The sequence below is a fragment of the Nuphar pumila genome, chromosome 6 (genome assembly GCF_984573655.1).
Source record: "Nuphar pumila chromosome 6, dmNupPumi1.hap1.1, whole genome shotgun sequence".
NCBI lineage: Eukaryota > Viridiplantae > Streptophyta > Magnoliopsida > Nymphaeales > Nymphaeaceae > Nuphar > Nuphar pumila.
Window position 1 is genome coordinate 6,853,475 of NC_143254.1, and position 24,017 is coordinate 6,877,491.

General features: G+C 37.4%; 1 protein-coding gene across 1 annotated transcript in view; it reads right to left on the bottom strand.

Moving 5' to 3' along the window:
- GALAK (galacturonic acid kinase) overlaps window positions 1-24,017 on the bottom strand; it is a 76,494-nt gene that overhangs the window by 13,475 nt on the left and 39,002 nt on the right. Inside the window, exon 8 of the mRNA XM_090011019.1 lies at window positions 1,357-1,456. Coding sequence (XP_089867145.1) covers window positions 1,357-1,456 — 100 coding nt within the window. The remainder of the gene's footprint in view (window positions 1-1,356; window positions 1,457-24,017) is intronic.

A 24,017-nucleotide genomic window follows, 5' to 3' on the forward strand; every position in this document is an offset into this window, starting at 1 on the left:
GTGATTCAGATAATTCCATCTTTATATGAGTGATGTGCACGAGACGCAGGCCGATGATGTTATGAGCAACTTTCAACAAGTGTAAATTGACGATGCAAAGATATGAAAAGACTTGAAGCACCAAAGGAAGTAATCCCATTGTATTTTCCACATTTTCGTATTTCTTGGGATTCTTTTGCTGCTATGTGACCTGGGTATTGGTGCGGATGCGGGTACAGGTTCGGGTATGGAGGGTACAACACGGCAATTTCAAAAAATAAGGGTATGGGGACACGGATACATATATATATATATATATATATATATATAGAGAGAGAGAGAGAGAGAGAGAGAGAGAAACTTGTTTTTTAAAGGTCATTCTTTTAGCTTCGTTGACCAGGTGGATTTGTTCAAACTTGTGTTAAAGTGTGTGTGTGTGTGTATATATATATATATATATTCTTTATATAATAAGTGAAACCCATTAGGGGTATTTTGGTCATTACATATTATGTAATTAGTGGTGTTCCTAGAGGGCACTTTAGGGTTTTTCTTTTTAATGTATTTTATTCTTTTTCTCAAGAACATTATAGTCCTTATAATGCCCTTGGAATAGAGCTGTTGGGAGTACTCCTATCCTAACAGCTATATTTCTAGCTGTTGGGAGCACTTTCCAATGGCTCTTCTTTGGTTCCTTTTGTGTATAAATAGGGTATGTTAATCTTGTTCACAAGAATTCTCTTAATAATATTCTTATATTTTTTAATTGTATTTTAGCCCCTAAGTGGCTCGTGAGGAATTTCACATGCCAGTGATGGTCAATGCCATATGGTTTATCTTGGAACATCTCCACCATGCACAGGATAAAATGGTCTTCTAAATAAGGTTATCATGAAACAGACATTAGACCATCAAATGTTGGCCTTATCAAAGAGAGGTCACACAATATGCTTACTTCAACTTGAATATGTGATGATAAAAGAACATAAACATTCATCCCATCTATTCTGTTTTCCAATAACATGGAAGAAAATGACAAGCTGCTGCATGAGTTTTCCATATGGATGGAAATAGTGTTGCATTTAAGCTCATGCATAATGATGAAGTTACAAGCCACGCCTAAAGTTGCAAAAACGTAGCTTAAATACCATTTGTGAATCCTCCAAAGAACACCATCAGCATAGGAATAACTAAAGGTACTAAAAAAACCAAGAACAGTGCATACATACTACAATGATATCAGCTAATACATTCCTGAAAAGTTAAAAAATGCCACAATCAAGGACACAGCAACTTTCCACATTATGACAAATCTCGCCACCTAAAACACAGCATCTATCAACAGAAATTGCATTACCATAATGAAATCATTCTTACCTTGCAATTCATGCATGTAAGACAACCACTGCGAGAAAGCAAAATTGCAGATTGATCTAGAATGCCATTTTTCAAACCTAAATATTCATTTTCAATGAGCCTGCACATGCAAAATATTTCATTATATAAGACGGCTTGATCCTAACCCTGCTAAATCAGTAAAGAGAAGATATTTTGCCATCCTCTTTCAAAAGAAAGTAAAAATATATGAAATGCTTAATTTCTCCTCAAACAAATTCAATGCTATAAAGTTTTAAGAACATGGAAATCTGAAAGAACGAGAAAATCAATGTTACAGCAACCTGAAGAAAAGATGCACTGCAGTGCTTCTACTGAAACATGGAGGAATTCCCAAAATATTGCATCTATTACCAGGGCTCTCAAGTTTATAAACAGCTACCAGACATAACTTAAAAACATGATACCAGAAAAGCTAATCACAAAACTCTTTGATGGCTCGAACATACACAAACATTACAAATGTTTGACAACTGCAGTGCTTTACAGTTCACTAAACCATGATCATGTGCATAAAGTAACTTTCATCAAATTATGACACAGAAGTTGCAACGATGACCCAAGGGGGTGTGCATCAAATGAATATACAAATCAGAACACTTTGGGTTGTCAAAAATAAAATATTATATTGAACAGGATGAAGCAAATGCCATATATCAAATGTCGTAAAGCAGAAAAAAATGATACATTAAATTATGCCATAATAATAGGAAAATAATACAGCATAGATCAGTACGGATTTGTGTCCAGATATAGGGCTGCAGCTTACATGCATTATACACAATGTGCAATAGGGAATGCATACCTTATCACCCGTGTAACTTATGATAAATTCCAAAAATAGAAAAAAAACTATTCGTTTTTTTCCTACTCCTCTGGTTTTTGGTCACTTAGCTGGGTGGCAACATTAGCATATCAAGGTCATTTTAATCCTATTTCAAAGCCAAAGTTCTTTACCTGTTTCCCTGATCTTGCCTGGGTTTTCTTGGGCTGCATGTTGGCAGAAAAGGATAGGCTCTTAGACATGTTAGCTCATCATGTGTCTCTGTTTCAAGATATTTCATTAATAAAAAATAAGAGTTCAAATAAATATATAAGAATTTTTTTATATTCTTGATGAAGTAAGTTTTCTTAAACATTCTGCTATGAGGGACATTCTCATCCTTCTCAGCCCTCAGGTCAACTAGTCCTAAGAGCTTGACTTTTTGGGCAGTTGTAATGAATGTAATACTACGTGCAGTTTAGTCCTCCGTAACATTCTCCAACCCAAAGTGTATAAAGAGGGGTTGAGTACTAGACCCTAGAACTCCATAATTTTCTTCTATCCTATGTCACACAGATAGTCCATTTTGGCTCCTATCATGTCTGCTTATACACTAGTCATGCTGAAAACTTCATAAAAATGGCTGTATCATGTATCCACAGCCATATCCATGTGACATAACTTCTATCGCTTTTCTTCTTCTATCCCAAAAAGAGTACAAATGTCATGACCCCATAGCAAATTTGAGATTTGTTCCTATGGATGTGACCCTCTTTTAGCATACATTGTACTATCACAAGGACAGAAAAAAGGCAAATTCATTAGATGAAATTGATCTTGACACACCACTACTATACTTGCCTTGAGTTCCTCTTGAAGGTCTACCTACTAGCGATGACACATTTCAGTTTGAAACTATTAGGACCTACTCTAGGGGTGTTCATGCTCTTAATATCCAGAACATAATAGATAATTCCAAAATCTTGGATGAAACGCAAGTTGAAGAACCAAAAACTTCCTCTCATAAAAAAGATGACCTAAACCTTACTATGCTATCTAAAAGGTGAAAATCATTGTATTGCTGATGTGTTACCTTTTTCATATCAAATTGTCTCCTCGTCCTACAAGGCCTTCATTGCCAGTTGTGATTCAATTTTTGTTCCTAAGAGTGTGGAGAAAGCTACAAAGTTTTCTCAACAAAAAGATGCCATGATCAGTAAAAGAAAGGCTCCACAAGAAAATCAAATTTGAGACATCTTTTTTTTGCCTCTTAGAAGGAAAGTTGTAGGACCAAAGTGGATACAACACACGTTGAAGTTCAAGACAGATGGGTCCAAAGAGAGACACAAGAATAAATTGGTGGCAAAAAGCTATATACAAACTTATGGTAGAGACTATCAAGAGATCATTGCACTAGTAAAGAAACTGAACTTTCTTTAGATTATCTTTGCTCTTGCTGCTAATCATGATTGTTATACCTGTTAAATGTGAATAACTTTTTGCATGGAGATATAAAATTCGGTATATGGCTCTTCCACCCAAGCTTGTACAAGAGATAGGATAAAGATGGCATGCAAGCTAAAGAAAGCCATTTATGGATTGAAGCAATCCTCCCGAGCTTGGTTTGAAAGGTCTAACAAGGCTATTAAAATTTGGGTTTCAAAGGAATGCATTTGACCATATTTTCTTTTTTAATAGATGACATAGTGGCAACCAACGATGATGAGGTGAATTTTATAAAGATAAAGCATTATTTGAATCAAGTGTTTGATATCAAGGATTGAGTTTGTTAAGGAACTTTCTTGGGATTAAAGAGTTAAAGTTAAAAACAATAATATCTACCAAAGAAAATATTGGTGGATCTCTTAAAGGAGCATGTTAGGGTGCAAACCCATAAAAACTCTTATGAAACAAAATCACAAACTTTTTCAAAGAAATGGAGAAGCTATTAAAGAAAGGTAGATATCAAAGGCTTGTGAGGAAACTAAGCTATCTCACTATCACAAGGCCTAACATCACAAATGTCATAAGTGTGAAGTGAATTTATGCATATTCCAAGTTGTCTTTATATGCAGCTATGTCTTAAGTATTGAGGTACTTAAAGAAGAAAGCTGAGAAAGGAATTCTCTACACAAATAATAATCATTATAATGTGAAGTTACATATAGATGCAGATTGGGCCGAATGCTTAGGGGTTAGAAGATCCACAATCAGATATTGTGCCTTTGTTGGTGGAAATCTTGTCCCAAAGAGAAGCAAGAAACAAGATGATGTATCAAAATTGAGTGTGTGATCGGAGTATCGGGCCATTGAACTCGGTGCATGTGCAGATATATACGTAAGTAAATTTTTTAAAGAGATGGGTATTGATGTTTGAACCTCACCGATGATAAAGGTTGGGTGGATGAAATGGAAAAGTGCAACTGGAGTGTTGTGCGATCGTAGAATGCCATTGCGGTTGAAGGGAATGTTTTATAAGATGACTATTAGGCCTGCTTTAGTATATGGTACGGAATGTTGGGCTGCCAAGAGACATCATATTCAAAAAATGAGTGTAGCTGAGATGCGTATGCTTAGATGGATGTGTGAAAATACAATAAAAGATAAAATTCGGAACGAGGAGATACGTAAGAAGGTAGGCGTTGCACCCATTGAAAATAAGATGAGAGAGAATCGTTTACGGTGGTTTGGACATATTCGGCGAAGGCCTAATGATGCTCCAGTTAGAAGGATGGAGAAATGGGAAAATATATTAGTTAAAAGAGGTCGGGGTAGGCCTAGGAAGACTTGGATGGAGATGATAGGAAAGGATATGAATGCTTTGAACCTCACCGAGGACATGGCATTGGATAGAAATGATTGGAGGAGAAGGATTCATGTGGAAGACCCATAATGATTTTCTTTTTTAGTTCATATCGCCGACCCCAATTGTTTTGGGATGAAGGCGTAGTTGTTGTATGGGTATTGATGTTGCTTTAACCGTTATACTTTATTGCGACAACAAGGCAACCATTCACACTGCTACAAATCTGGTGCATCATGAATAAACAAAATATATTGGTATATATTGTCATTCCATCCAGAATAGATCAAGGGGTATTCAAGATTGCTCACAAGAGAACTCAAGATCAACTAGCCAACATTCTTACGATGTCAGTCAAAAGACAAGGCATATGGATCTACTAGGCAAGATTGGATGATAGACATTTTCACCCTCAAATTGAAGGGGAGTGTTGTGGGTGGAAGGACCATTCTTGTCCTTCTCTAGTTGACTAGTCTTACGTGTTTGACTTTTTGGGTAGTTGTAATGAATGTAATACTACATAAGCATTTTAGTTGTTCGTACTATTATGTAACCCAAAGTGAACAAAAGAGTGTGGTCAAGTAGTAAATCCTAGAACTTCTCCTTCATGATCTTCTATCAGTAAAAGATTCACATTTTATACATCCTTACCACCAAAAAACTAGGCTTATTTATATTCGTATCTAGATTAACAATAAAAGTTACATCTAATTATAGTTCTATTTGATGTATTATTGCAAGTTGAGTTTAGTATACATGGATAAAAAGCTAATTCAATAATTTACAAAACTTCATTCTCATCCCAAATTGTTTGTTATCTTAGTTACATATTTTAAACAAAATTTTATATGATTTTATACTATTTTATTTCTAGTTTTCAAGCTTATAGAATTTTTTAATCGTCTAGAATATTTATGATACATACACACACATTATATATATATATATATATATATATATATATATATATAAGTCCGAATGTTTTAGAATATGAACGAAATTTAAAGTGACCAAAGTCCTGCTCTTCTCAGCCAATAAAAAAATACAAAGTCAACTATTAAAAAAATGGTTACTTTTATAACACTATAAAACACATATGTAAAGCATATTCCCTTTTATTTAAGCTCTCTTTCAAGACACCTTTTCCCTCCTATATACATACATATATATAGGGTAATGTTTTAGTAATGACGCCATTACATACAAATGCCTCTAGATCTCCCAAGTGCAAGTTGTTTTGATCCAATCCAACCTCATTGATGGATTCAACATGTTGAAAATAGTGGGAACTAGCTTTTAAATCATGTTCTTTTTTTTTAAACACGATTTTATGACTCAGGAAAGTATCCCACGTTGTAGGCCATTGATTTTTAAAGCCTTATAAAAACCTGCTTAGTAAGGTTGGTCCATGAAAAACAACCAAAAAAATTTTAAAAATGAAAAAGAAGGGACATTTTTGTATCGACCCCAAAATCCCGAATTTGTAACTTTTTAGGAAAAATTTGAAAACTTTGTAATCATTCCTTTTTTCAGAGTTTAAAATAGCAAATCAGAAAAAAATAGTGTTTGAAATTGTTAAAAGCAATATTCATAAATCTGGGGGTGGTCATACGTAATTTAGCATAATTACGTATGCCTACTTGTAATCACATTCCACCTAATCACCTATTTAAATAGGTGATTAGGGTTAATGAAATTGATTGAACTCTCTCTCTCTCTCTAAAATAGAATCTAGGGCTGATAGATTCAACATGGTATCAGAACAGGTCTCCCTTCTGGGATGATGCTGCTGCCGCTGATCGTGAAGAAGGACTGAATGCCGTGGATCGGGTGACGCTGCTGTTGCAGATTGTGAAAGAAAAAAATTGGATGTCGTAAACAAAAAATATTCCAATCGTGTCTGATCATAGTGATGCATAAACAAAAGACGCTGATTTAAAAACAACGATTGGATCTGAAGCTGTTGATCGTGGTGATGAGGCTGCCGCTGATCAGGAAGCGTGAAGAAGGTTTGGATGCTATGGATCGTGATCTGCTTGTGGGTCCGTGTCTAATCATCGTGACACATAAGAAAAGTACGTTGATCTGAAGTCACGACTCAGATCAGATTGGTGTTGTCCTGGGTGGAGGCTGTTAAACTATGTTGCAGTCAGTGATTTGACCTGAAAAAATTATTAGATTGTTATCGAACGTCGGCGATCAGATCATTATCGTGAAGATTAACTAGTAGGTGTTCCAGTCTTGATGTTGGTCGTCTTTGCTGGAAAAAAAAAATCAGTCTTGAAGTCGATAGTCATTGCTAAAGAAAATTTTCAGTTTGTGGTTGGGGTGATGATCTGATCGCTATTCAGATCTGGAACTAGATTACACAGGAGACTCTTGTTGCGCAGAAATAGTGGAGTTATAAAAAAAAATATTTTTGGTAGTGTCTAGTTGTTGTCCTTGGTGAGCAAATATTTTTTTTTGTTATGGCTGATTCACGTGCTCTAAATAACGACCAAAAAGCAGAGGTCATCGGTGAATATAAGGCCTTTGCGAACCCCTTTTCATGTGGATCCTCAGTTAAGCTACATGATACTAATTATGCAAGGTGGTCTCGCACCTTCATGATGTCTATTTCTGGTCATCGGAAAAAGCACATCCTGTTGGAATTGGAGCCCACTGAAAGAACATGAAAATGTCTCTTGGGACGAAGACAATGGCATTGTGATGTCATGGATAATGAACAATGTACAACCTCATATAGCTGATGGACTGATTTATTATACCTCAGCTAAACAAATGTGGGACAATCTCCGTGATACATATTCTCATGAAACCAATGTGACTCGTATTCTACAAGTTGAGCAGGATATTTATCAATTGCAGCAAGGAGACCAGACTTTGGCCCAATACTATGCCTCTGTTAAATCTGCTTTTGAGAGGCTAAATGCACACAAACCCTTATGTTGCACCAAACAGAAGACCCATCGGGAGCAGACTATGGTTGCCCGGTTCCTTACAGAATTATCATTTGATTTTTCAGTTGCCAAAGTTCAAATGCTAACTAGTTCTGATGTTCCTACTCTTGCAGAAGCCTATAATCGTCTGAGTAGGCTTGCCATCACTCTCCTCAAACTCAATCTGAATCACAGGCATCAGCCCTAGCAATCACCTCAAGTCGTGGAAGAGGTACTTTCTTGAATTTTCAAGGAAGAGGTCGCGATCGCAGTACTGGAGGAAGAGGAAGGCTTCAATGTACATATTGTGGTAAACTTGGACATCTTGAAGATAGGTGCTGGGATAAGACTGGTCGACCTCCTATCCCATCACCTAAACTGAATATGTCCAAGGCTCAAGTTGCTAAACTCGAGGTAGAGACCCCCACTACCTCCTCCAGCGATTCAGTTATTCTCAATCGTGCAAAGTATGATGAATTGGTGTCTCACCGGCTTCCTAGTTCGAGTTCTCCTCTGCCTGTTGCTGATGTGGCATGCTCCACAGGTGATAGCCTGAGTTATCAAGGTAGTAGATGGATTATTGATTTGGGTGCCTCTAGACACTTGTGTGGGACTTCTTCCCATAATTTTTCTAAGCTACATCCTATTGCTGAACCTTGCAATGTTATACTTGCTGCTGTTGTAGGCCAAAAAAACATTTCTATATCCCCCACACTTCAATTGACTAATGTCCATGCTCCTTCATTTCCTCAGAACTTACTATCTGTTAGTCGTATTGCTAAGGAGCATAATTGTAGGGTGATATTTGATCCTGCGTGTTGTATTTTTCAGGACTTGCTGATGGAGAAGAGGATTGGTGGAGGCCATGAGGAGAGTGGTGTCTATTATCTACATCAGCCGGTTGGATCCATGAATTTTGTGTTTGAGCTATCTTCCAGTACCTATCAATGCATCTCTGTCTTGGTCATGTTTCTTTGCCAAAGCTTCGTAGACTTATTCCTCAGATTTCTTTGTGACGTCTGTCGATTGGGCAAACATCACAGAAGCTTCTTTCCTTCTCGTCAGAGTCCATCGAGTCAAGAAATGTTTGAGATTTTGCATGTTGATGTATAGGGACCTAGTAAAGTACCTAGTCGATCTCAGTGTCGTTATTACTTAGTTATTGTTGATGATTTTTCCAGATTGTAATGGGTTTTCTTACTAAAGGAAAGGTCTGAGGTTGCCTTCATTCTTATGTCTTTTGTCATTGAAATAAAGACTCAGTTTCATTCTCTTGTCAAGATTATCCGCACTGATAATGCTCTCGAGTTCAAGTCCAATGAATTGTTACAATTTTATCGAAATCGTGGCATCCGTCCTCAAACTACTTGTGCTCATACATCTCAGCAAAATGGCATTGCTGAGAGAAAATATAGGCATCTTCTAGATATAGCTCGCACTCTTATGTTGCAATCAAATATGCCACCCTCATACTGGGGGATGCTATTCTCACTACTTGTTATCTCATTAATCGTATGCCGTCTTCATCTTTTGAAGAACAAATCCTTTTTCAAATTCTCTATCCTGTTACAAATCTTCTCTGGAACCTACGTGAGAGAAAGAAAAGATAGGAGAAAGATAACTGCGGCTGTCACGATTTCAATAATGAAATCGTGACCTAAAACTGTGCATATATATGTACATTACAGATATGGATCCGGGTCTAATGTATCCAGACCTAATAAATTGAAAGGGTTACATGGCTCGGTACATGATCTTTACATGGATCGGGTCGGATCCTTTGCACCTTTTTCACCCCCCCTCAAGTTGATCATGGTTTTGGACCATGAACAACTTGCTTTTAAGCATCCAAAAGTGATCCTTTGTTAACCCTTTGGTAAATATGTCTGCAACCTGTCTTTCAGTACTGACAAACTCAAGCTCAATCTCTTTTTCTTCAACCTTCTGTCTCACAAAGTGTTGGTTGATCTCAATGTGCTTGGCACGATTGTGGTGTACTGGATTGAATGACATGTTGATAGCACTTTGATTGTCACATAGCAAGGTAGTGTGGGAGATCTTTTCTCCTACTTCAGTTAGAAGATGCCTGATCCATGTGACTTCGTCAGTGGCAGCAACCATGGATCTATATTCAGCCTCAGTGCTTGATCTAGCGATAGCCTTTTGTTTTTTACTGCTCCAAGAGACTAAATTTCTTCCAATGAAGGCACAATATCGTGATGTAGATCTTCGTTCGTCAAGATCTCTTGCCCAGTCTGCATCACAATATACAGTAAGTTCGTGTGGTAAATATATCAATCCATCCCCAATAGTCCCTTTCAGATATCTAAGGATCCTCTTGACCGCTTCCATATGTCCAGTACGTGGCGCATGCATAAATTGGGACACTTGATTGACTGAATAAACAATATCAGGTCTAGTGAATGTTGTTAAAATGTAAAACTGTACATATATGTATATATAATAATATTATATTATTATATATATATATATAAATACATTTTTAATTTCTTTCTTTTCTGTATTTTTTTTCCTTTATTTTTATTTTTTGTCTTTATGTCATCTAGTTCAGTTTGAACTAGAATGACTGTTGCTAGTCAAGTCCTGTCCAGACTTGACTAGCAATAGAGTTGTTGGACTGACACAGTCCAACAGCTCTTAATAGAGTTGTTGGACTGACACATTCCAACAGCTCTAAATAGAGTTGTTGGACTGTGCCCAACAGCTCTATTGAGTCCTCTTTCAGCTGTGTATATAAAGGGGTGCAGCCCCTCTTGTATTTTACTCCAATGCTTCTTAAGCAATTGGTTTTTCATATCAATAAAGAATACATTTTTATTTTTATTTTGTTTCCAGTTATACCCTTTTTAAGGGTTATGCTTTAGTGTCATTCTTGACACTTGCTCTTGTTAATCAAAGCTCGTGTTTCGAAGATCCCCATTTCATTTCATGGTATCAGAGCCGCGGAAGTACTAAATCTTGAGGAAAAGCTGCCTCGGTTTCCGTGCCCGTTTGCAAAAGTGTTCGCCACTTGAAGAGAAGTGTTTTATCACTTCATTGGAGAAGATTTCACATCTTGTTTTGTTTGTTTTTTTTCTTTCTTTCTCATTTTCCTTCTTGTTTCTCTTCTATCCCTATTCTTTCTCTCCTTGTAATCGATGGATGACAATGATAAAGTCACCATCATGCCTATGAAACTAAGCGATACGAACTATGTAACATGGGCTTCAATCATGAAGCACCATATATGGGGAAAAGGCTTATGGGGGATTGTGGATGGTTCCGATTCGGAACCTAAGATATCTCTTACTAAAAAGGAGGGAGATAAAGACGTCCCTCTATCGGAAGAAGAGAAAATCAAGGCTATTGCCTCATACGAGAAGAAATGGAAAGAATGGAGAATATCTCATGCGAAGATAATGTCATGGCTTATCAATAGCGTTGACATTAAAAAATGCTCAAGTCTTGCCAAATTTGATCATGCCGATAAGGCATGGGAATACCTTAAGAATATGTATTCCCTTAAAGATATTGCACACGTGTGCAACCTCCAAGAAAAAGTTCGAATGATGACACAAGGAGACAAAACTATTCGTGAATATTACAATGGGTTGTCCGAACTTTGGGAAGAACTTTCCCTTTTAGAACCAAAGTGGCATTGTGCCGAAGACATCGAGCTTCGTCAGAAACAACTCGATGTTGAACATTTTTACCAGTTTATCACTGGATTAAGGCCGGAATTTGAAACCACTAAATCGGCCCTACTTCACCGGGGAAAAATTCCTTCTATTGTTGAAACTATTGAAGAGTTAACAATGGAAGAAAATCGTCTCCGAAAAGGTTCTTTAAAAATTGAAGATGATTCTGTTTTAGCCGTGTCTAGACCAGGGAATCATGTTCGATCATATAGGCCTCCTCACTTTAACCGACAAAATGGTGACTATGATAAGAAGAAAGTTATTTGTCATCACTGTCATGAACCGGGACACTACAGGCCACAATGTCCCAAACTTAAGGAGCTGAGAGAAAAAAGAGCTGCAATTGCTGGATCGGAGCCTAAAGATCAGGATGCACCAGTTTCCCTGTCCCAACTAATGGAGATCCTTCAGCCTCTCATCAAAGGTGCCTCTTCCTCATCTGAAGCTTCAACCGGCGCAGCAGCCTCATCTTTTTCTGATTTAGGTAAAATTTCTTGGCTTCTTGACTCTGGTGCATCTTTTCATATGACCCCAAATAATCAAAGTCTATCCAAATGTGTTAAAAATAAAACAAGTGTGTCAAAGGTCTTTACTGCTGATGGGACTTCTCTTGAAATAGAAGGAATAGGAGATTTTGAAAAAATTTATAAAACAAATTTTTTTTTTATTCCAGAAATTAGACATGTTCCCAAATTAAATTTAAATCTTTTATCTGTATCTCAAATTTCTGATTATGGGTGTAATATTTCTTTTTCTTCTCATGGTTGTTGGGTACAGGATCGCCAGTCAGGCAAGCTGATTGGGGAAGGCCATAGAGAAGGAGGACTCTATTACATGGATTTTTTGGAAATGCCGAAGAAAGCTTTTTGTTATAATATTCAAAAAATAGAGTTGGAACTGTGGCATAAGAGACTTGGTCACCCACATATAGCCAAAATCCAACATTTTCCAAATCTAGGGAAATTTTGTAACTCTGAATCATTTGATTGTAAAGATTGTATTCTCGGCAAAATGAAAAGATTACCATTTCAGAACAGAACCTTTTTCTCTTCAAGACCACTTGAATTAATACACTCGGATGTTTGGGGTCCTGCACCAGTAATTTCTAAAGGAGGATTTGTTTACTATGTTATTTTTGTCGATGATTTCTCCCGACATACGTGGATGTACTTTCTCAAACATAAGTCTGAAGTATTTTCATACTTTCAAACTTTTCATAATATGGTTAAAAACAAATTTCAAAATGATATTACTATTTTTCGCACAGATTCAGGGGGAGAGTTTTTATCCACAGATTTTCAAAATTATCTTAAATTGCATGGCATCACACATCAAAGATCTTGTCCTTATACACCTCAACAAAATGGACTGGCAGAACGAAAACATCGCCATATTATAGAAACCACTAGAACTTTATTAATAGCAAATCAAGTCCCTAAAGACTTTTGGGCAGAAGCTGCCTTAAGTGCCACCTATCTCATTAATAGGATGCCATCTTCTTCGTTACAAAATATCACTCCCATTGAAAAACTTATGAACATTTCTCCAGACTACTCTAGATTAAGAATATTTGGGTGCAAATGTTTCATATTTACTGACAAAAATGATAAACTTTCCCCTCGTGCGATTCCCTGTGCCTTTTTAGGATATGCTAAAAACCAGAAAGGTTATAGATGTTTTGACTTCAAAAATAATAAACTATATGTGTCTAGAAATGTTTCCTTTCTTGAAAAGGAGAGCTTCTTTGATTTTAGAAAATTAAAAGACGTCACTGAGTACTCCTTTTTGCTAGATCTAACATCAACATCTGATGAATATGACCTTGATTGTAACTTTGATGATGATCCAAGAATTATTGATCTTAATGTTGAAAATGAAGAAGTTCATAGAGATACTAGTATTCAATATTCTAGGCGACAAGAGTCTAATACTCCATGTGCACTTGAGAAATATTCTAACATTCCAACTAGACAATCATCCCGAATCTCGAGGCCTCCAGAAAAGTTTGTATCATACGAGTCTTTCTCACCCACATATAGGGCAGTTATTGCATTAATTCACTCATATGAAGAACCATCCACATATTTTCAAGCAAAAAATGATATCAAATGGATAGAAGCCATGAAAGCTGAATTAGATGCACTTGAAAAGGCTTCTACATGGAATATTCAAGATCTTCCTCCAGGGAAGAAAACTATAGGATGTCGATGGGTTTATAAAATTAAAACCAAGAGTGATGGTACTCTTGAAAGATATAAAGCCCGTTTAGTAGCCAAATGTTATGCCCAAGAATATGGGATTGATTATGAAGAAACCTTTGCTCCGGTGGCTCGTATGACTACTGTCCGAACCTTAATTGCCTTAGCTTCTATCAAAAAATGGTTTATTTTTCAAATGGATGTCAAAAATGCTTTTTTAAATGGAAAGCTAGTTGAAAAAGTATATATGGAACCCCCTCCTGGTCTAAGTATTCCTAAGGGTAAAGTCCTTCGCTTAGAAAAAGCTCTTTATGGACTTAAACAAGCACCAAAAGCTTGGTATGATAGGTTTAGTCGTGTTATGATTGATATTGGTTTTCAATTCTGTTTAACTGACACTGCTTTGTTTATTAAGAATTCTGATGCAGGGATCATTGTGCTTCTTCTCTATGTGGATGATATGATCATCACCGGAAGCGATAAACAGGGAGTTGAAACAATCAAAACACTTCTTAAATCTCATTTTGAAATGACTGATTTGGGCTTGTTGAGATATTTTTTAGGCATTGAAGTTGCTTATTCTCCTAGAGGATATTTATTATCTCAGACTAAATTTGCTTTTGATATTGTTTTCAGGTCTGGTATTACTGATGATAAGAAAGTTGACACTCCAGAAGTTGTTAATGTTAAAATGAAGATTGATGATGGAGAACTTCTTGCAGACCCTACTCCTTACAGACAGCTTGTCGGGGCACTTTCCTATCTATCCATTACCAGACCAGATATAGCACATGTTGTTCATACAGCAAGTCAATTTCAACATGCTCCTACTTCTGTTCATATGGGAGCAGTCATGCGTATTATCAGATACATCAAGTTCTCTCTTTCACGAGGACTTTTCTTATCTTCCTCCTCTTCTCTTGATTTAATTGCATATACTGATGCTGATTGGGGAGGTGATCCCAATAACAGACACTCAACCACTGGCTTTTGTGTCGTTTTAGGGGAATCATTAATCTCGTGGAGGTGTAAAAAGCAGCAGAAGGTATCTCTCTCATCCACCGAAGCTGAATACAGAGCCATGGCAACCACGACCATGGAAATAGTTTGGCTCCGACGACTGCTTGCTGACATGGGAGTTGAAGCAACAAAGGCTTCACAAATGTGTTGTGACAACAAAAGTGCGATCTACATTGCCAGTAACAGAACATTCCACGAACGCACCAAACACATCGAAATGGATTGTCACTACGTCAGAGAGGAATATCTACACAGGATAATTGATCTGCCATATGTCACTTCAGAATATCAGTTAGCAGACCTCTTTACAAAGCCTCTCGCTGCTCCCCGATTTCACTTTCTCTTAGACAAACTTTCGCTCATTGTACCGTAAGTTTGAGGGGGAGTGTTAAAATGTAAAACTGTACATATATGTATATATAATAATATTATATTATAATATATATATATATAAATACATTTTTAATTTCTTTCTTTTCTGTATTTTTTTTCCTTTATTTTTATTTTTTGTCTTTATGTCATCTAGTTCAGTTTGAACTAGAATGACTGTTGCTAGTCAAGTCCTGTCCAGACTTGACTAGCAATAGAGCTGTTCCAACAGCTCTAAATAGAGTTGTTGGACTGTGCCCAACAGCTCTATTGAGTCCTCTTTCAGCTGTGTATATAAAGGGGTGCAGCCCCTCTTGTATTTTACTCCAATGCTTCTTAAGCAATTGGTTTTTCATATCAATAAAGAATACATTTTTATTTTTATTTTGTTTCCAGTTATACCCTTTTTAAGGGTTATGCTTTAGTGTCATTCTTGACACTTGCTCTTGTTAATCAAAGCTCGTGTTTCGAAGATCCCCATTTCATTTCATGAGGTATTGTAACATTCCTATTATGCTGCGATACCTGGTGGGGTCATCACACATATCTCCATCATGAGCGCTAAGTTTTTTATGAAGCACACTCAGAGTTCCTAGAGGTTTGCAGTCTTTCATGCCTGCCTTGCTGAGAACATTTACGGTGTACTTGTGCTGAGTGAGTGTCAAGCCATGAGCCTGGTTATCAACTTCTACACCAAGGAAATAACGTAGAACTCCAAGATCTTTCATTTTGAACCTCTCACCTAATAAGTCTTTTATTTCTTGGATGTGGTCCGCAGAGTTTCCTGTGATGATAATATCATCGACATAAATTAATAATAGAGTGGTCAGAGGCTGACTTTTAAAAATAAATAATGAGTGGTCCAGCATGGAACGTGAAAATCCATGTTTCTGAATCTCTAGCGAGAAGCTATCAAACCAAGAGCGAGATGCTTGCTTCAGACCGTAGATGGCTCTTTTCAACCTGCATACATGGGTTTTACAATTTTGTTCTTGATATCTAGGAGGTTGCTCCATGTATACTTCCTCCTTCAATTCCCCATGCAAGAATGCATTTTTTACATCAAGCTGACTCAACTTCCATCCATGTTCAACAACCAGGGAAATGATAATTTGAATCGTTCACATTCTTACAACCGGACTAAAAGTCTCATCATAGTTTTGCCCTGCTTCTTGAGTGAATCCTTTTGCTACAAGCCTTGCCTTATATCGTTCAATGGTTTCATCGGGCTTGTACTTGATTTTGTAGACCCATTTGCATCCGACAACATTTTTGTCAGGTGGTCTGGGAACAACTTCCCATGTTCCACATTCATGCAAGGCTTGCATTTCATCATTCATGGCTTCTACCCATTTCATAGAAGCGGCTGCCTGATAATACATGATGGGCTCTTCGTCCTTATTGATGGACGTTAAAAACAGTTGAAGATCCAAGGAGAAGTTGTTATAACTAACCCACCTGTCAATAGGATGTCGTATGCGGTTTGATTTTCTGACCTCAAGAGTATAAGAAGGAGTAGGATTGGCAACTGAGACATGATCTGAATGGCTTGATGTTGTCGGTCTCTGTCTAGAATAGACAATGCCTTTGTATCTGCCCGGTACTTCCTCTGCATTCTGTGACCCCGATGTCCCAGTGTTCTCAAACACCTCTTCTTCTTATTGCACGCAATCTGAGGAACATGCTTCATTGGAGCCAGCAAAAAGTTCTAAGCTCAGCCAAGGATAGTAAATTTCAGTTGACATATTCGTTGTGTCAGCTCCGTGATCAAAATTTTGTTCATCAAAGACAACATTTCTTGAGATTCTGATGCGTTTGTCGGTGGGATCATAACACCTATATCCTTTGTAGTCATCTGCATATCCCACAAATCTACACTTCTGGGCCTTGTCTTGAAACTTGTTTCTCAGGGACTGATCAATATGCACATAGCAGAAACATCCAAAAACAGGCAGATCATAATAACTAGGATGAGTTCCAAAAAGACAGTGATAAGGAGACTTATTTTCCATAATAACCATAGACAGTCTATTTATCACATGCATGGCAGAATGGAAAGCTTTTGTCCATAGGTTGATGGGAAGATTGCATTCATGAAGCATACTCATGGCACTTTCAACGATATGCCTATGTTTTCGTTCAACAATTCCATTTTGTTGAGGGGTGTGAGGACAGGACACCCTTCTTCCTATTCCGTTATTTTAAAGAAAAAAAATAAAATCACGGGATGAGAATTCCCCACCTCATCACATTGGAAAAATTGAATAGACTCAGAAAATTGATTTTTGACAAAGGAAAGAAAATTTTGAAATAAAGAGAAGACTTCTGACTTATTTTTTATGAAATATATCCAAGTGTATCGAGAATAGTTATCAACAAATATTAGATAGTATTTGCTCCCAGATCCAGAGGCAATTGGGGCGGGTCCCCATACATCAGAATAGATTATCTCAAAAGGTTTTGAAGCTCTCTTATTAATGGAATGAAAACGCAATGCATGACTCTTGCATGAAAGACAACTGGAACACTTGTGACTGTTCTCATCCCTATTGAGACTTTCTTTTGGAATGAGATTATTAGAGACAAGTTTCTCAATAAAATGACTCCCACAATGTGCTAATCGACTATGCTATAAGAATGGCTTATTACATTCAGAAATACTAAAAACATTAGCAGAAGAGGATGAACACGACTCTAATGAGGGCTTTGAATTCAGGTGGACAAAGCGAACATGACAAGGAGCTTCCTCAAAGACATACATATTGCCTCGTCTCTTTTCCTTCAACGAATGTTTCCCTCGTGCGTAGGTCCTTGACCTGCACAGAGAAGGGAGTGAATTCAACTGAAGCATTATTATCATCAATAAGTTTGAAGACAGAGACTATTTTTCTTAATGTCAGGAGCATGAAGAACGTCAGAAAGAGTAAGAGTGAAATATGACATGGGAATGACAATTTTTCCAATATGAGAAAGAGGATGGTGGGATCCATCTCCAGTGACAATCTTACTTTTTCCAAAATAAGGAATAGGATTAGAAATCTTACATGCATCACCTGTCACATGAGTCGCTACCCCTGAGTCGACAAACCAAGTGTCTTCATCACTCTGCTTCAATTTCAACTCTGACAAGGCAGATATCAGCAGATCTTTAATCTCTCCACTGCCTCTGCCATATGAGAATTTCTGTCTGTGGACCCTTTCCTTTATTCTCTGAATTATGCCAACAATTCGCCTTGATATGCCCCTTTTTGTTACAAAGGAAGCAAGTAGGAATGGATCTTGATCCCTGCGCATAAGCTAACATATTTAGAGTGGGAAGCAGACCACGCCCTCCGTGTCCACTTCGCCCTTGTCCTCCTCGTCCTCGTCCTCTACCATAAGTCACTCTTGTGGCAAAAACTTCTTCAGAATTTGTGTGAATGTGAGATTCTTCAGAGAATCCTTTCAGAGTCATCTCATACTGAATCAATTTTGCTCGCAACTCATCAAAGGTAGGAAGGGCAGGGAGACACAATAGTGAAGTGACGATCATATTGTAGTTGGATCCCAATCCACTCAGAGTCTGTTGCACCATATCACTGTCACTCACCGCGCGTCCTATAACTACAAGTTGGTCTGTGATAGTCTTCATCTTGTTCAGATATTCCATGATGGTCATGGAATCTTTTTTCAGCATCTGAAATTCCCTCTTGAGAAAAACCATTCTCGCCTGCGAAACTTGTGAATATGTTTGAACCAATTTCTCCCAAAGTTGCAGAGCGGTACAATTGTCGGGAATTGCAACAAGGACCTCTTGGGACAGGGTAGAAGTGATATATGCAACCACTAACTGATCTTTCCTTTCCCAATTGAGGTACTCTACATTCTTGACATACATAATTGAACTTACTCCTTTGTCATCTTTTTCTTCTCTCGTAACAAATTCGAGTGGAGCGGGACTGGTTCCATCCAGGTGACCTAAGAGACCTTGACTCCTTATAAAAGGAATGATTTGTCTCTTCCAAATCAAGAAGTTTGAGGTAGTTAACTTTTCAGAAACGAGCTGATTGAGAAAACTTGAAGAAAGATTGGATGGAGAAGAATGAAGATCCATGAAGAAAAGAATTTTAACAATAAAAGGAACCTTTTTTGTTACCAGAGTATTCACAGAATGCTCAGTCTGCAGCCAGAGAGGTTTGTTGATCGTCTTCCTTTTTTTTTTTGACAACTGAGTAACCTCAAAGATTGGCGACCAGAGGCTGTCAGAAGGACTGCGTTTTCTCTTCTACCTTCTGTAAGGTTGGATATTTAAGCAATGGAATTTTTTTTTTACAGACTGTATTTTCAATGTGGATCCCACTCGTGATAGTCAGAAGGAATATGATACGAGAAAGGACAAATGAGAGCAAAAAGGAATAAGAATCGAATCAAATAAAAAGGATGTCACACAGCAGGCTGGACAACAAAAAAAGTTTATAATCTCATATTTGATGTCTCAGGTCTGACTGAACTTCACGATCAGATCTGGATATCCAGCCCAGTGAAAAGAAGGGATACACAGCAAAAAAACAGATTTGAATAAAGAAAGAAGAATAGGTTGGGTTATAATTCGATCTTAGTGTTTCACGTGGAACAGGAGATTCACGTGAAACGAGTTTTTCCTCTTCTTTTGATGCACAGGGTTTTCGTGAACCAGGATTCACGTGAACTCCTAGTGAACAACTTAGGGATTCACATGAGACGTGAATACACTAAAGAGAAAAAAAAGGACTAAGAAAGTAGAAAAGGGAGAAACGAGAGATGGAGATTGGGAATGGAGGTAGAGAAAGAAGAAATATGAAGGAGAAAAGAAGATGGGAGATGAACGAATCCTCAAACCTTTGATCTGTTGCACCTTTGGAATCATCTTCAACCGCTAGATGGATCTTAGCTCTGATACCATGTTACAAATCTTCTCTGGAACCTGCGTGAGAGAAAGAAAAGATAGGAGAAAGATAACTGTGACTGTCACGTGACCTAAAACAGTGCATATATATGTACATTACAGATATGGATCCGAGTCTGGTGTATCCAGACCCGATAAATTGAAAGGGTTACATGGCTCGGTACATGATCTTTACATGGATCGGGTCAGATCCTTTGCACCTTTTTCATATCCTAATGCTCCACTGTTCCCGATTTCTCCCAAAGTGCTTGGATGTGTTTCCTTTGTTCATAAACTTGGACCTAACCGTGATAAATTATCTGACCAAGCCATCAAGTGTGTCTTCCTTGGATATCCAAAAAATCAAAAAGGCTACCGGTGTTATGATCACATCTCCCGTCGAGAGTATGTTAGTGCGGATGTATCTTTCTTTGAATTTGTTCCTTATTTTTCTACCACTGCATCCAGACTACATGTTGAACATAGTGATGCCCGGCCTCTTCCCATTCCTCCTTTTCCCTTGGAGTCGTTTTCTCAAACTATCTCTCATTCTCGATCTCCCCCAACTGCTCGGTATCATGATCCTCCTTTGGTGTACACTCGCAGATCACTACCTGAATCAGAACCTACATCACTGCCTTCTTCAGAAGTAAGTTCTCCTGAAAATATTGAGATGTCTAATGTTGATGATGATAGACCTATCGCTTTCAGGAAAGGTAAAAGACAATGCACATTACATCCTATTTCCAAGTTTGTTACTGAGGCACGACTTGGGGTTCACATGAAGAATTTTATCTTCGCTTTATCTACCACAACTGACCCACTTAATCATCATCAAACATTATTAGATCCTAAGTGGAAGCAAGCGATGCAGGTTGAAATGGATGCCTTGCTCTCATGCGACACATGGGATTTGGTTCTTCCTCCCATTAATGCAGATATCGTTGGATGTAAGTGGGTCTACACCATTAAGTATAACTCAGATGGCTCAATCGAAAGGTACAAGGCCCAGTTGGTCGCTAAAGGGTATACTCAAACATATGGAGTTGACTTCTTTGAGACTTTTTCTCCAGTAGCCCGTCTTGGGACTATTCGGTTGGTCATATCTGTAGTTGTTCATTATGGATGGAGTTTATGTCAGTTAGATGTGAAAAATGCCTTCTTATATGGGGATCTGTCTGAGACCGTGTGCATGCAACAACCTTCCAGGTCTGAGGTTCAGGAGGAGTATAGCAAGGTGTGCAAACTAAAGAAGGCTATATATGGTCTTAAACAAAGTCTCTGTGCATGGTTTCAGAAGTTATTTGAAATTATGTTTGCATTTGGCTTCTACAGGTCATCTTCAGATCACTCATTGTTTATCAAGAAAACCTCCGCTGGTATTGTGGTTATGGTTGTATATGTAGATGATATTATTCTTACAGGGAGTAGTGCAAAGGACATCTCAGACATAAAGATTCATATTCAAAAGCACTTTGTCACAAAAGATCTCAGTTTTCTTAGATATTTCTTGGGCATAGAGGTGGCCAGAAACAGTGAGGGGTTAGTTCTATCACAGAGAAAGTATATACTTGACCTACTGCAGGAAACAGGGATGTTAGGTGCCAAACCAGCCAATATACCAATAGATCCTAAACTACATATGCATGATGAAAAAGCAAAACTTATTGACAGTAGAAGTTTTAGATCCTTAGTTGGTAAACTTTTATATGTCACTGTAACAAGGCCAGATATCTCCTTAGCCGTGAGCAAGATAAGACAATTCATGGACAAACCTACTCGAGTGCATTGGCAGACAACTATGATGATTCTCAGGTATTTGAAATCCTCTCCTGGAAAGGGATTGTTATATAAACAAAGCTCCAACCTTGATATAATTGTGTACTCAAATGCAGACTATGCAGGGGCCATCGATGATAGAAAGTCCACTACAGGTTCTGCGTGTTTGTCGGAGGAAACTTAATTACTCGGAGAAGTAAAAAATAAGTTGTGGTAGCTTGTTCGAGTGTTGAATCAGAATATAGAATTATGGCTCAAACAATTGTTGAATTAATGTGGGTTAGGTCCATTCTAAAAGATCTACAAGTGATGATTTCATCCCCAATATTGATGATGTGTGATAATCGAGCAACCACCTATATAGCTAACAATCCAGTTTTTCATAAGAGAATGAAACACATTGAAGTTGTCACTATATACGTGATTAGTGCAGGCGAAAAATATTTCTACTAAGCCTCTCACAAGTGCAGGTTTCTCAAGATGTTGCAGCAAGCTGAGCAAGATAGATATATATGCTCCAGCCTGAGGGGGAGTGTTAAAAGCAATATTTATAAATCTGAGGGTGGTTATACATAATTTAGCATAATTACGTATGCCTACTTGTAATCACATTCCAACTAATCACCTATTTAAATAGGTGATTAGGGTTAATGAAATCGATCAAACTCTCTCTCTCTCGTCTCTCTAAAATATAATCTAGAGCTGACAGATTCAACAGAAATAACAAGTCAATGGACCTTTAGCACGTTACAGGCGAACTTTCTTTTATACAACGGATTTGTAACTTCATACATTCATTGAAATCAAATAGATTCCAAACGAGGTTTTAATAATAAAAGTTTATACGAAAAGCGAAATTTCAAAGAGACCATTATACCAAATTACAAAAATGTCTCTAGAAGCAAAACGTCAGAGAAAGAATCTCATCTTGATATCATCACGTCATCGTGCCATCACTTGTCGTTCTGATCTAATCATTACTTGTACCCATGAAACGAGTCAGATTGATAAAAATTTAATAGGTGTATAGATATAACAATTCAGAACAAGACTAACATATATGTTGTTCCTTTCATGATGTGCAGTTTAGAATAAGCACAATGATCATGATAATCTTGTTTTGATATTAACTGTCCTGAGGATACGCACAGGAGAGAATGTAGAAACAATTGAGACTGCTTGGGGGTTTGTTATACTATGTATTTTGATACCCCAAATAACTAGCTAAGTTCGTTCTTAAGGGAACAGCTAGTGACCGAGAGAGAATTCCTTAGAGGCATTCGTGGCAAGAGATACATCCAACTTTTGCAGAAGTCCATGAGATCTACCACCTACGATAATTTTTGATAGCCCCTGTAACGCCCTGAAATCTTAACCCAAATTTTGAGGATTTTTTTTTGAAACAGCGGAAACAAGTAATACTATAAGGTTAAGTATTCCGGAACATTACAGGGAAGCAAGACCAAAACATTTGTGTTTTTTATTATCAACGAATAATAACATCAGAGTTTCTCAAACTATCCCTGGAACAGTAAATGCAAAATCTTGATCGAAGCCTCATCCCGCAGTCGCTCATATACTCTACTCTTCACCTGAAAAATGATAAATTTATAGGAATTAGACTACAACTGTCTAAGTAGGAATTACTGTAAATTTTCTTGTAGGTATATCATGTGTCAAGTATGTGGTGCGGGTGCCGAGTGTGATTTTCAGCATATACAAGAATAAGTCTACGCTACGACAGTCAATAATGTATCAGAAGCTAACTGACAGATAACATCGTAAGCAGCATTTAAATATCTCATAACCACATATATGAATTCATGTAATGATTCAGAGAAATGCAATTATGACAATTACATAATTCAGGTATGCATTCATACAACACGGTGCATCTATTAAGCATAAAAGAACATTAATCAATACCATGAATCACAATTCAAGTAGAACAAGGCATTTAACATGCATTAGAAGTTAACATCACACATCCATCAAACATATAACAATTAAGGGAACATATAGCATATGCATATTCTAATGCATAGCATGAATATGCATGATTTATGTGAATGCATGAACATTTCATTATCTTTCATTAAAGTTTCTCTTTCCATATGCATGCCCTATTTAATGCATACAATTTAAGTTTTTTTTAATTATCGTTGCCCGCG